The sequence below is a fragment of the Loxodonta africana genome, chromosome 25 (genome assembly GCF_030014295.1).
Source record: "Loxodonta africana isolate mLoxAfr1 chromosome 25, mLoxAfr1.hap2, whole genome shotgun sequence".
NCBI lineage: Eukaryota > Metazoa > Chordata > Mammalia > Proboscidea > Elephantidae > Loxodonta > Loxodonta africana.
In genome coordinates, this window is record NC_087366.1 from 61,046,907 (window position 1) to 61,061,766 (window position 14,860).

The 14,860-nt window shown below is 37.9% G+C and overlaps 1 protein-coding gene across 1 annotated transcript in view; it reads left to right on the forward strand.

Moving 5' to 3' along the window:
• USH2A (usherin) overlaps nt 1-14,860 on the forward strand; it is an 894,134-nt gene that overhangs the window by 727,620 nt on the left and 151,654 nt on the right. The window contains exons 57-58 of the mRNA XM_003419876.4: nt 1,791-1,974; nt 3,126-3,283. Of these exons, the coding sequence (XP_003419924.2) occupies nt 1,791-1,974; nt 3,126-3,283 (342 nt within the window). The remainder of the gene's footprint in view (nt 1-1,790; nt 1,975-3,125; nt 3,284-14,860) is intronic.

The window sequence follows — 14,860 nt, forward strand, 5'->3', positions numbered from 1 at the left end:
TCTCCTCAGGAATAAGTTGCTCCTTAGAATGTCTGTAAGTTGGGGCCATTTAGAAGCTTATCTTGATTCTTTTAGGATTCTACTGAATAAATTACATTTGAACGCCATGAAATTTTTTTCTTCAGAAAGTGGCAAAAGCTTACCCCTATAGGGTAGCTTACACTTGAGATACGATCAACCAAAAACTATTGGTTACAGGGAACCCAGTATTGAAATGAGTTTTAAGAAGCAACAGACTTGAGTTATAGTGTCTATTCAAAGCATACCTAAGTAACATCATAAAGTGGTAGGGTTCAGCTTTCACATCTCTAGGTTCTCCAACAATACGATTGTATATCTAGAAGAGTATTTGAATGCCCAACCTTGAACTGCAGATACATGTGCGTATATTTTATCTGTTATACAGAAGGGTAAACTCCTCGAGTCAATGAGCCATATCTAAGTCATCTTTGTACTCTATAGAACAGGTTAGAGTGCTTAACATAATATTTTGCAGGAGATATACTTACAATAACCGCATTCATTCACTTAATAGGCATTGTATTATCCATAAAGGTGCATTGACAAACAAGACAGAGATGACCCCTGCCCTCTTGGAGCTAACCTTGTATTGAAGCAGGAGAGATGGCAATGTCAAGTAGCTCGTGGAATTCATGATCCTGCAGCTCAGGAGAGAGTGTTAGTCTAGAGATGCATTTGGGAGTCTTCAACATATGTTGTTGTTAGTTGCTGTCAATTTGGCTCTGACTCATGGTGACCTTACATACAACAGAACAAAGTGATGCTCAGTCCTTCGCCATATTCAAGATTGCTGGTCCACTGTTGTAGCCACTTTGTATTTTGAGTGCCTTCCAAATTGGGGCTCATCTTCCAGCTGTATATCACACAGCATTCTGTTGTAATCCATAGGGTTTTCACTGGCTAATTTTTGGAAGTAACTCACCAGGCCTTTCTTCCTAGTCTGTCTTAGTCTGGAAGGTCCGCTGAAACCTGTCTACCGTGGGTGACCTTGTTGGTATTCGAAATACTGGTGGCATAGTTCCAGAATCATAGCAACACTCAAGCCTCCACAGTGCACCAAACTGACAGATGGGTGATGGCTTCCACATACGAACCCATTGCCATTGAGTTGATCCCAACTCATAGCAACACGTATAAAGATACTTAAAACTAAGGCACTAAATCGAACTCTCCCAAGAAGACAGTGTTGGATGGTAGAGGAGAAGCAAGAAAAGGAGAGGAGGGGAGAAGAGGAGAGAGGAGAGAACATAAGCCCCAGAGGCACTGTAACATTCTGAGGTCGAGGAGGGGAAGAGGAGCCCCAAATGAGCCCTGAAGGAGTAGTCAGAGAGAAAGGGAAAAAAACAAGCAGAGCACAAGGTGTTCCAGAAGAAAAGTGAAAGAAAGCTTATTTGTTAAATTGTATAATTCAGGCAAATACTAGATTATAGTTACTTCCACAAATTCCAGGTAACCAGTCATTAGAGTTTGATATCCCTGGATAGTCTCCCAGGCCTTGATTTAAATTATCCTCCAAGTGATAGCCGACATGGAGAAATTTCCAAGTTGCCTGACATTCACTTTGCAAAGACAATTCAAAAATAAACTAAAGCAATAAGTAAATAAATATGTGTATCTCCAATTATGTGTTTCACTTCCAAAGTAAATAAAATGTATTTTGGCTGCTCAGTGGGATGTTTTCTATGAACAGATACAAACATCTTAGTTTTGTGAGGTAATTGTGTGACTTTTATCCTAACAATAAAACTTTGTTGTATTGTCTTTCCCAGGAGTTTGGCTGACACCACGACACATTATCATCAATCCTACAACAGTGGAATTATACTGGAGTCAGCCCGAAAAGCCCAATGGCCTCATTTCTCGGTATCACTTGAGGCGTAATGGGACCTTGGTTTTCCTGGGTGGCAGCGAGGAGCAGAATTTCACTGACAAAAACCTGGAGCCCAACAGCAGGTAAACTAAAAGAAAACTTTACCAGTCATCCACTGAGATTTTTAGATCTTTGAGGAGGTTGAAAAATAGCACATCTCCCTGTGAAACAATATTAAATCAATAAACCCATTGATCAGTCAATCAGTCTGCTCATTCTTTAGCCATTCTGTAACCGATGAGATCTTTGAATCAGTTTCAGATGTCAAAGACTAGGTGCTAAACCATTAAGTAACCTTCAGATTATATCGAATTCCTTAAAAATGTAACTACACATTAAAACATGTGAATTAAACACTGGGTCATGAGAATTTTTATGTAAAATATACAAAGTATTAAACTTGAAAAATTATCAGATTATCTCTAGCAGTAAGAGATTGACAGAGTTTTGTTTAACATTTGCTATCTTTTTGTCTAGTATAACATTTTCTGTACTTGCTGCACTAAATATACGCATGAGAAGTTTTAGGCAAAAAAGTTCCATATATTTGCAATTCATTCCCATTCATTTCTCAGCAGAAACAAAATATATTTTAGATCAACACATGTTTTATTGTAGAGAGTAGAGATCAATCTAGTTTTATTGTAGAGAGTACAGATCAATTTAGAAACACATTTTTCTAAATAGAATTCCCTGAACTCCGACCCATTTAAAAACAGAAAGTTAACCTGAATTCCCTCCACAAATATTCTCGCACATTCCAAGACTTTCCTGAAACCTTCAAGAAAAGCTGTGAATTACTGATGTTGTTGCTATGTGCCAATGAGTTGATTCTGACTCATAACGACCCTATATGACAGAGTAGACCTGCCCCATTGGGTTTCAAACCTGTAATCTTTATGGGAGCAGATCGCCAGGTCTTTTCTCCCAAGAAGTGGCTGGTAGGGTCGAACCACCAATGTCTGGGTTAGCAGCCACATGCTTAACAATGGTGCCACCAGGGTTAGGGTTAAATATAAAGTCGAGAGGGGCAGAAATAGTGATGGTCTAGAGAGAATACTGTCTTGTGCTGGAAAAACTACGAAGTCTAGCATGAGGTTTCTGGACAGGGAGTAAAGGATTGACGTTTTGCCAGAAATTTAGGACTAAGCAATAGATAGAAAAGCCAGCAATCTTTGTTCAAGACTCTTGTACATTGCCTTATCATAACTCTTTTTTTTTTTTTAATGTATAGATATGTTTACAATTTAGAAGCCGAGACTGAAGGTGGCAGCAGTACTAGTGACGATTATGTTGTACAAACACCTGTATGGACACCAGAAGAAATCCATTCTCCCTATAATGTAACAGTACATGGGCCTTATTCCATATTTGTAGCTTGGACCCCACCAGGTAAAGAATGAAAACCTCTCTTTCTCTCTCTCTCACTCCCCCTCTGTGTGTGTGTGTGTGTGTGTGTGCGTGAAATATTTTAGAAGAAATTAGAGATAAAGATGGAAATGTGAATTTAGTAAATCAGAAGGATATTGTCTGTCTCCTGGATCAATACGAGTGTATAAATGCATGAATACACATATACACACCCTTTTCTATCAAAGCAATGCTTTCTTTCGAGTATGAAAAAAAAAAAAACTAAACCTGTTGGCGTTGAGTCAATTCTGACTCATAGGGCCCCTATAGGACGGAGTAGAACTGCCCCATAGAGTTTCCGAGGAGCACCTGCTAGACTCAAACGGCCAACCTTTTGGTTAGTAGCTGTAGCTCTTAACCACTGTGCTACCAGGGTTTCCTAAAAATCTGTCTTCTTACGCATATATATCCAAGGCAAGTCATACAGGTTGGAATTACCTTGAACGTTCATTTGCACAGGACTCTAGATTGAATCATTGGCATTGTATCCTTGCCTCTACAGAATATTGTAAAGGAGGAATTTGGAAAGACTATAACCCTCTCTGCCTGTGAACCTTGAGCTGAGACTGGTTATGATAGCTGAATTTTGCCTCTCTAAGCTGTAAAAAAAAAAAAATTTTTTTTTTTAAGCTGTGTAGCCTCCAATGAGCCATTTAGTCAGTGGTGGTTGCTCTTGTGATTTAGTGCATTAGTGTATCTTGATGTAAGTAGATAAAATCCTGATTGTTTAACACTGTGGAGTAAGCATTAGAGTGAAGATACGCTTGCTCTTCTTTTAACATAGGGGAAATGGAGATTTTGTTTCAGTAAAATTTAAAACTGATTAAGGTGTTAAATGCACTTCAAAAATATGTAATTTTATTTTTAATATAAGTCAAATGCCTTAGTGTAGTCGATATCATTCCTGTGTATTCCATCTGGTGAAGTCCATATGTATAGTTACTGTTTATGTTGGTGAAAAAAGGTATTTGCGGGGAAGAAGTCATCGGTCTTGCAAAATTCTATCACGTGATCTCTGGCATCGTTCTATCACCAAGGCTATATTTTCCAACTACCAATCCTTCTTGTTTCCAACTTTTGCATTCCAATTACTAGTAATTATCTGTGCATCCTGATTGCATTTTCAATCAATTTCGGACTGCAGAAGCTGGTAAAAATCTTCAATTTCTTCATCTTTGGCCTTAGTGTTTGGTGCGTAAATTTGAATAATAGTCGTATTAACTGGTCTTCCTTGTAGGTGTGTGGATATTATCCTATCACTGACACCACTGTGCTTCGGAGGGGGGTCTTGAAATGTTCTTTTTGACGACGAATGCAATGCCACACCTTTTCAAGCTGTCATTCCCGGGATAGTAGACCATATGATTGTTCAATTAACAATGGCCAATACTAGTCCATTTCAGCTGAGTAATGCCTAGGATATTGATCTTTATGTGTTCCATTTCATTTTTGACTATTTCCAATTCTTCTAGATTCATACATCTTAACACTCCAAGTTCTGATTATTAATGGAGGTTTACAGCTGCTGCTTCTCATTTTGAGTCCTGCCACATCAGCAAGTGAAGATCCCTAAAGCTTGACTCCATCCATGTCATTAAGGTCAACTCTCCTTAGAGGAGGCAGCTCTTCCCCAGCTGTCTTTTGAGTGCCTTCCAAACTGGGGAGGTCATCTTCCAGCACTATATCAGACAATGTTTTGCAGCTATTCATAAGGGTTTCACTGGCTGATTCTTTTCAGAAGTAGACTGCCAGATCCTTCTCCCTAGTCCATCTTAGTCTGAAAGCTCGGCTGCAACCTCTCCACCATGGGTGACCATGCTGATATCTGAATATTGGTGGCATAGCTTCCAGCATCACAGCGACACACTGTGTGGATCATAACAAATTATGGATAACATTTGGAAGAATGGGAGTTCCAGAACACTTAATTCTGCTCATGAGGAAACTTTACATAGACCAAGAGGCAGTTGTTTGGACAGAACAAGAGGATACTGATTGGTTTAAAGTCAGGAAAGGTGTGCACCGGGGTTGTATCCTTTCACCATACCTATTCAATCTATCTGCTGAGCAGATAATCCGAAAAGCTGGACTACATGAAGAACAGGGCATCAGGATTGGAAGAAGACTCATTAACAACCTGCATTACGTAGGTGACACAACTTTGCTTGCTGAAAGTAAAGAGGAATTAAAGCACTTACTAGTGAAGATCAAAGACCAGAGCCTTCAGTATGAATTACACCTCAACATAAAGAAAACAAAAATCCTCACAACTGGACCAATGAGCAACATCATGATAAGCAGAGAAAAGATTGAAGTTGTCAAGGATTTCATTTTACTTGGATCCACAATCAACACCCATGGAAGCAGCAGCTAAGAAATCAAAAGATGCATTGAATTGGGCAAATTGGCTGCAAAGGACCTCTTTAAAGTGTTGAAAAGCAAAGATGTCACTTTGAAGACTAAGGTGCCCCTGACCCAAGCCATGGTATTTTCAATCACATCATGTGCATTCAAAAGCTGGACAATAAATAAGGAAGACTGAAGAAGAATTGATGCCTGATAACGTGTCCAATGTATGTAAGATGCAGTCTCACCATCCTTGCTTCTAAGGAGCATTCTGGGTGTACTTCTTCTAAGACAGATTTGTTCGTTCTTTTGGCAGTCCATCGTATATTCAATCTTCTTCGCCAACACCACAATTCAAAGGCGTCAACTCTTCTTCGGTCTTTCTTATTCATTGTCCAGCTTTCACATGCATATGATGCGATTGAAAATACCATGGCTTGGGTCAGGCGCACCTTAGTCTTCAAGTTGACATCTTTGCTCTTCAACACTTTGAAGAGGTCCTTTGCAGCAGATTTGCCCAATGCAATGCGTCTTTTGATTTCTTGACTGCTGCTTCCCTGGCTGTTGATTGTGGATCCAAGTAAAATGAAATCCTTGACAACTTCAATCTTTCCTCCGTTTATCATGATGTTGCTCCTTGGTCTAGTTGTGAGGATTTTTATTTTCCTTATGTTGAGGTGCAGTCCATACTGAAGGCTGTGATCTTTGATCTTCATTAGTAAGTGCTTCAAGTCCTCTTCACTTTCACAAGCAAGGTTGTGTCATCTACATAATGCAGGTTGTTAATGAGTCTTCCTCCAATCTTGATGCCCCATTCTTCTTCATATAGTCCAGCTTCTCATATTATTTGTTCAGCATACAGATTAAATAGGTATGGTGAAAGAATACAACCCTGGCGCACACCTTTTCTGACTTTAAACCAATCAGTATCCCCTTGTTCTGTCCAAACAACTGCCTCTTGATCTATGTAAAGTTTCCTCATGAGCACAATTAAGCGTTCTGGAATTCCCATTCTTCACAGTGTTATCCATACTTTGTTATGATCCACACAGTTGAATGCCTTTGCATAATCAATAAAACACAGGTAAACATCCTTCTGGTATTCTCTGCTTTCAGCCAGGATCCATCTGACATCAGCAATGATATCTCTGGCTCCATGTCCTCTTCTGAAATCGGCCTGAATTTCTGGCAGTTCCCTTTCGATGTTCTGCTGCAGCTGTTTTTGAATGATCTTCAGCAGAATTTTGCTTGCGTGTGATATTAATGACATTGTTCTATAATTTCCACATTGGGTTGGGTCACCTTTCTTGGGAATTGGCATAAATATGGATCTGTTCCAGTCAGTTGGCCAGGAAGCTGTCTTCCATATTTCTTGGCATAGACGAGTGAGCACGTGCATCGCTGCATCTGTTTGTTGAAACATCTCAATTTATACTCCATCAATTCCTGGAGCCTTGTTTTTCACCAATGCCTTCAGAGGAGCTTGGACTTCCTCCTTCAGTACCATCAGTTCCTGATCATATGCCACCTCTTGAAATGGTTGAATATCGACTAATTCTTTTTGGTATAATGACTCTGTGTATTCCTTCCATCTTCTTTTGATGCTTCCTGCATCATTTAATATTTTCCACACGGAATCCTTCACTATTGCAACTTGAGGCTTGACTTTTGTAAGTGAAGTTTAAGTTGCTTTAAGAGGTTAAATATAAATGACTCTATTCACCTTTATTTAAAAAAATACAACATATTAAATTAGACAAGCAGAAAGGAATAATGAATAGTTCTAGAATGTATCATAAAGTGCTATAATTCTTATCTAAGGTTTAGGTACATAGGTATTCTTGAACTCTGTTCTTAATTTCAATGGGGGAAAACACAAAACTTGTTTTCCTGGAAAACAAACTCACGTCCCTCCTTGCAGTCGATTTCTACTTCCATGAAATAATATTGCTGTCTTGCAACCTTTTAGCATATTTCTCCGTGATAGTTTTCTAACACTACTGTGGATTTGCTCAAGGAAGTAAAATGAGGCTAGATACAGCCAGTCTGAGATGAGACTCAGTCTACTGATCAAATATGTCCCAGATTCACACCAGGACCTTCTACAATCCACACCCTCAAAGAACAATGAGCAAAAGTCCAGGATGATAAGCAAAGTTGGTGATTTCCTAACCATGCAACCAGGAAGTCCCATGGTTTATCAAATCATCTGTTATTTTGATATTTATATACACATAAATTGCATTTTCTAATCCAAAGACTTTACCCTCAGTGCAGATTTGAAAACATCTTTTTCTTAAGGCAACCAAAGTAAGATGAAAAGAGAAAACCAAGATTGATATCCCAGTATTGTCACTTATGAGCTGACCTTAGACAAGTCAGCTTCTCTCTCTGGGCCTCAGTTTTCTCCATCTGTAACGAGGAGATAATGATAGTACCTACAAGTAGAGTAGTTTTCAAGATTAAAGGAGGTAATTTAAATAATTGGCATACATTACCTGATTCTGTGTAATATCCTATAGATAGAGATTATTATTTCTAGAGAGCCTATTTTGCCTTGCATTATTTATTCATTTTTAAATGTATTTGTGCCAACATTTGCTAGGGTCTCTGTAGGATGGGGTTAGCAAATTTTCAAGACTTCTTTCAAATGTTTCAACGTTTTGTTTTTTCTTTTTTAATTCAACATCATATTTTACGTTTAATGTTTCCATGTAGAAAAGGACCATTGTAGAGTGAAACACAATTTTTGCTTGCTATATATAACCTTAACTCTTGCCTACCTCAGGCTTTGTAGAGCTTTGTCATTCTAGTCCAGCCTAGGGGATATTGTGGAAATGCTTTACACACTAACTCTGACCATTTAACCAATGGTTAATAAATCTATAATATCCAGGCCTGTCAATCTTTTACTTTCAGACGCACAAAATCCATTACAGAGACCCTGTAATATATGGAAAGATTAAAATCTTAAATTAAACTTTTTTCCTCGTGCCTAGAAGGATTTTGAACTCAGTAAAGAGGCAGGTGATTTTGAGTTGTGTATAATCTTCAGTTGATTTTATTGGAAAATACCTCATGCTGAGTTTTGATTTGGATAGTAAAAATATTTTTCTATTCCTGAATAGTCACAAGTATATATTTTAAACAGAAAGAAGGCAAACTTGTTATAAGCGGAGGTGGTTTATTTACTTACATCCAAGAGCTTTCTAGGTATACACCATATTTCATTAATATTACAGAATGATTACACCATGAGCAGAGTCAAATAATGTGCTGAACAGTCCATATTTATGCTTCCCAAACCTGAGCAAGCTTTAAGAATCAACTGGTAAGCTTGTGCCAAGACAGATTCTCAAGCCTGAATTTACCGAACCGGAGTCTCACGGGATGTAGTCAAGGAATCTAGATCTTTTTTAAAACTCCCCAGATGACTTTGAAGCACTACCAAGTTTAGTAACCTTGGATCTCACAGATCAAGAAAAGTGGTTAATTATAATAATTGTCTGAAAAGATAAGTCAAACCAGTTTCACTTGAATGTCTAAAGCCAGTATAGTTGATATACTAACTGTAATTTGTTTTGTGGTCAGCATGACATTAGGCAGGGAAGTTACTGGGAGAAAAAAAAAAAAGTCTATGTAAGCATTGACCCCTGTATGGAAACAGAAAAATTACCTAGGTAATTAACTGGGTTTGTAATTTTCAAATTATTGTTTCATTGCCGCCTTTGGATTGTCATAGTACATGTTTAGACATACTTCTAGTTAAAAGGAGCGAGGTCTAGAGAATATATGACAATATCCAGGGGTAAGAGTAACTATGATAATGTATATATCATGTACAGGTAATATCATACATCTCAGAGATATTGCGGGTTCAGTTCCAGACTACCACAATAAAATGAATATCACAACGAAACAAGTCACACGAATTTTTTGGTTTCTCAGTGCTTACACTGTACTGTAGTCTGTTAAGTGTGCAATAGCATTATGTTTAGAAAAACTAATATACATACCTTAATTAAAAAATGCCTTGTTGCTAAAAAATGCTAACCATCATCTGAGCCTTCAGCAAGTCATTATCTTTTGCTGGTGGAGGGTCTTGCCTGGGCATTGATGGCTGCTGACTGATCAGTGTGGTGGTTACTGAAGGCTTGGGTGGCTGTGGCAATTTCTTAAAATAAGACAACAGTGAAGTCTGCCACATCAATTGACATTCCTTTCACAAAAGCTTTCTCTCTCTGCAGCATACAATGCTGTTTGGTAGCATTTTACCCACAGTAGGACTTTTTTCAATATTGAAGTCAGTTCTCTCAAGCCCTGGCACTGCTTTATCAACTAAGTTTATGTGATATTCTAAATAATGTGTAGTCATTTCAACAATGTTCACAGCATCTTCACCAGGAGTAGACTCCATCTCAAGAAACCAATTTCTTTGTTCATCCGTAAGAAGCAACTCCTCACCCGTTAAAGTTTTATCATGAGATTGCAGCAATTCAGTCACATCTTCAGGCTCCACTTCTAATTCTAGTTCTCTTGCCATTTCTACCACATCTGCAGTTACTTCCTCCACTGACATCTTGAACCCCTCAGTCATCAGTGAGGTTGGAATCAACTTCTTTCAAACTCCTATTAATGTTGATGTTTTGACCTTCTCCCATGAATTGCAAATGTTCTTAATGGCATCTGGAATGGTGAATCCTTTCCAGAAGGTTTTCAATTTACTCTGCTCAGATCCATCAGAGGAATCACTATGTACAGCAGCTTTAGCCTTACAAAATGTATTTCTTAGATAATAAGATGTTGAAAGTTGAAATTACTCCTTGATTCAGAGGCTGCAGAATGGATGTTGTGTTAGCAGGCATGAAAACAACATCAATCTCCTTGAATGTCTCCATCAGAGGTCTTGGGTAACCAAGTGCATTGTCAATAAGCAGTAATATTTGGAAAGGAATCTTTTTTCTGAGCAGTAGATCTCAAAAGTGGGCTTAAAATATTCAGTAAACCATATTGTTAACAGACGTGCTGTCATCCAGGCTTTGTTATTCCATTTATAGAGCACAGGCAGAGTAGATTTAGCATAACTCATAAGGGCTCAAGGATTTTCTGAATGGTAAATGAGCGTTGGCTTCAACTTAAAGTTACCAGCTGCATTAGCGCCTAACAAAACAGTCAGCCTGTCCTTTGCAGTTTTGAATTTAGGCATTGACTCCTCCTCTCTAGCTATGAAAGTCCAAGATGAGATCTTTCAATATAAGGCTATTTTTCTACACTAAAAATCTGTTGTTAGAGCCCTAACTGACCCACAACAGGGAACTAAGGGCTGAAGCTTCCCCAGACCACCTAGCCTCTTGCCTTAGGGGTCTCAGGAGGGTGACACCTACCAATCAGTAGAGGTACTTGCCTTGGGGGCCTAAGGTACAGCTGCAGTGCCCTCCCACCAAGGTGCTATAGGAATAGAGACACACCTACCTCACTGACACTTGGGGGAAGCCTGTCAGCATCCTGCCCCCCGGAGGGTGAACCCCAGCTGCTAATAGATTCTGGTGCACACAACTATCACCACTACTTCTCGAGGTGGATAGGTGTTAGGGTGCAGCACACACTTGATGACACAAAATCAGATTCTACTCAAGAATAGTGAATAGACTCAGGCATATATATCTGGCAACAGCCCAAACCAGCTGGTAATAGGTCATAAGTAAGTCAAGGGCTGCAACAAACAAGACAGCACAATCTAGTAGCCCATCCACGTATATTGAAAGAAAACAAAACAAGATACGACTCAGTGAGCAATTATAGAATATACCACTACTATATCTTAGAGATGGCTCGGAGACAGCAGTCGATATCAAACCACATAAAGAAGCAGACCATGACAGCTTCTACAACCCCCCAAACAAAAGAATCAAAATCTTTCCCAAATGAAGATACAATCCTGGATGTGACTGAATTGCTGAATATAAAAAACTAATTTACAGAATGCTTCAAGACATCAGAAACAAAATAAGGCAAACTGCAGAAAAAGCCAAGGAACACACTGATAAAACTGTTGAAGAACTCAAAAAGATTATTCAAGAACATACTGGAAAAATTAATAAGTTGCAAGAATCCATAGAGAGACAACATGTAGAAATCCAAAAGATTAACAATAAAATTACAGAATTAGACAACACAATAGGAAGTCAGAGGAGCAGACTCGAGCAATTAGAATGCAGACTGGGACATCTGGAGGACCAGGGAATTAACACCAACATAGCTGAAAAAAAAATCAGATAAAAGAATTTAAAAAAATGAAGAAACCCTAAGTATCATGTGGGACGCTATCAAGAAGGATAACTTGTGTGTGATTGGAGTCCCAGAACAGGGAGGGAGGACAGAAAACACAGGGAAAATAGTTGAAGATCTCCTGACAGAAAACTTCCCTGACATCATGAAAGACGAAAGGATATCTATCCAAGACGCTCATCGAACCCCATTTAAGACTGATCCAAAAAGAAAAACACCAAGACATATTATCATCAAACTCACCAAAACCAAAGATAAAGAGAAAATTTTAAAAGCAGCCAGGGAGAAAAGAAAGGTCTCCTTCAAGGGAGAATCAATAAGAATAAGTTCAGACTACTCACCATGCAGGCAAGAAGGCAATGGGATAACATATACAGAGCACTGAAGGAGAAAAACTGCCAGCCAAGGATCATATATCCAGCAAAACTCTCTCTGAAATATGAAGGCGAAATTAAGATATTTACGGATAAACACAAGTTTAGAGAATTTGCAAAAACCAAACCAAAGCTACAAAAAATACTAAAGGATATTGTTGGGTCAGAAAACCAATGATATCAGATACCAGCACAACACAAGGTCACAAAACAGAACATCCTGATATCAACTCAAATAGGGAAATCACAAAAACAAATTAAGATTAATTAAAAAAAAAAAATGCTCATAACAGGGAATCATTGAAGTCAATATGTAAAAGATCACAATAATCAAAAAGAGGGACTAAATACAGGTGGCATAGAACTGCCATATGGAAAGTGATACAAGGCGATATAGAACAATACAAGTTAGGTTTTTACTTAGAAAAATAGGGGTAAATAATAAGGTAACCACAAAGAGGTATAACAACTCCAGAACTCAAGATAAAAGCCAAGAAAAACGTAACGACTCAACAAACATAAAGTCAAACACTACGAAAATGAGGATCTCACAATTTGCTAAGAAAAACGTCTCAGCACAAAAAAGTATGTGGAAAAATGAAATTGTCAACAACACACATAAAAAGGCATCAAAATGACAGCACTAAAAACTTATTTATCTATAATTACGTTGAATGTAAATGCACTAAATGCACCAATAAAGAGACAGAGAGTCTCGGACTGGATAAAGAAACAGGGTCCGTCTATATGCTGCCTACAAGAGACACACCTTAGACTTAGAGACACAAACAAACTAAAACTCAAAGGATGGAAAAAAATATATCAAGCAAACAATAAGCAAAAAAGAAGAGAAGTAGCAATATTAATTTCTGACAAAATAGACTTTAGACTTAAATCTACCACAAAGGATAAAGAAGGACACTACATAATGATAAATGGGACAATTGATCAGGAAGACATAGTCATATTAAATATTTATGCACCCAATGACAGGGCTGCAAGATACATAAATCAAATTTTAACAGAATTGAAAAGTGAGATAGACACCTCCACGATTATAGTAGGAGACTTCAACACACCACTTTCGGAGAAGGACAGGACATCCAGTAAGAAGCTCAATAGAGACACGGAAGACCTACTTACAACAATCAACCAACTTGACCTCATTGACTTATACAGAACTCTCCACCCAACTGCTGCAAAGTATACTTTTTTTTCTAGCGCACATGGAACATTCTCTAGAATAGACCACATATTAGGTCATAAAACAAACCTTTGCAGAGTCCAAAACATCGAAATATTACAAAGCATCTTCTCAGACCACAAGGCAATAAAACTAGAAATCCATAACAGAAAAACTAGGGAAAAGAAATCAAATACTTGGAAACTGAACAATACCCTCCTGAAAAAAGACTGGGTTATAGAAGACATCAAGGAGGGAATAAGGAAATTCATAGAATGCAACGAGAATGAAAATACTTCCTATCAAAACCTCTGGGACACAGCAAAAGCAGTGCTCAGAGGCCAATTTATATCGATAAATGCACACATACAAAAAGAAGTAAGAGCCAAAAGCAGAGAACTGTCCCTACAACTTGAACAAATAGAAAGTGAGCAACAAAAGAACCCATCAGGCACAAGAAGAAAACAAATAATAAAAATTAGAGCTGAACTAAATGAATTAGAGAACAGAAAAACAATTGAAAGAATTAACAAAGCCAAAAGCTGGTTCTTTGAAAAAATTAACAAAATTGATAAACCATTGGCTAGACTGACTAAAGAAATACAGGAAAGGAAACAAATAACCCGAATAAGAAACGAGAAGGACCACATCACAACAGAACCAAATGAAATTAAAAGAATCATTTCAGATTACTATGAAAAATTGTACTCTAACAAATTTGTAAACCTAGAAGAAATGGATGAATTCCTGGAAAAACACTACCTACCTAAACTAACACATTCAGAAGTAGAACAACTAAATAGGCCCATAACAAAAAAAGAGATTGAAACGGTAATCAAAAAACTTCCAACAAAAAAAAGCCCTGGCCCGGACAGCTTCACTGCAGAGTTCTACCAAACTTTCAGAGAAGAGTTAACACCACTACTACTAAAGGTATTTCAAAGCATAGAAAATGACGGAATACTACCCAACTCATTCTATGAAGCCACCATCTCCCTGATACCAAAACCAGGTAAAGACATTACAAAAAAAGAAAATTACAGACCTATGTCCCTCATGAACATAGATGCAAAAATCCTCAACAAAATTCTAGCCAATAGAATCCAACAACACATCAAAAAAATAATTCACCCTGATCAAGTGGGATTTATACCAGGTATGCAAGGCTGGTTTAATGTTAGAAATACTATTAATGTAATCCACCACATAAATAAAACAAAAGACAAAAACCACATGATCTTATCAATTGATGCAGAAAAGGCATTTGACAAAGTCCAACACCCATTCATGATAAAAACTCTCACCAAAATAGGAATTGAAGGAAAATTCCTCAACATAATAAAGGGCATCTATGCAAAGCCAACAGCC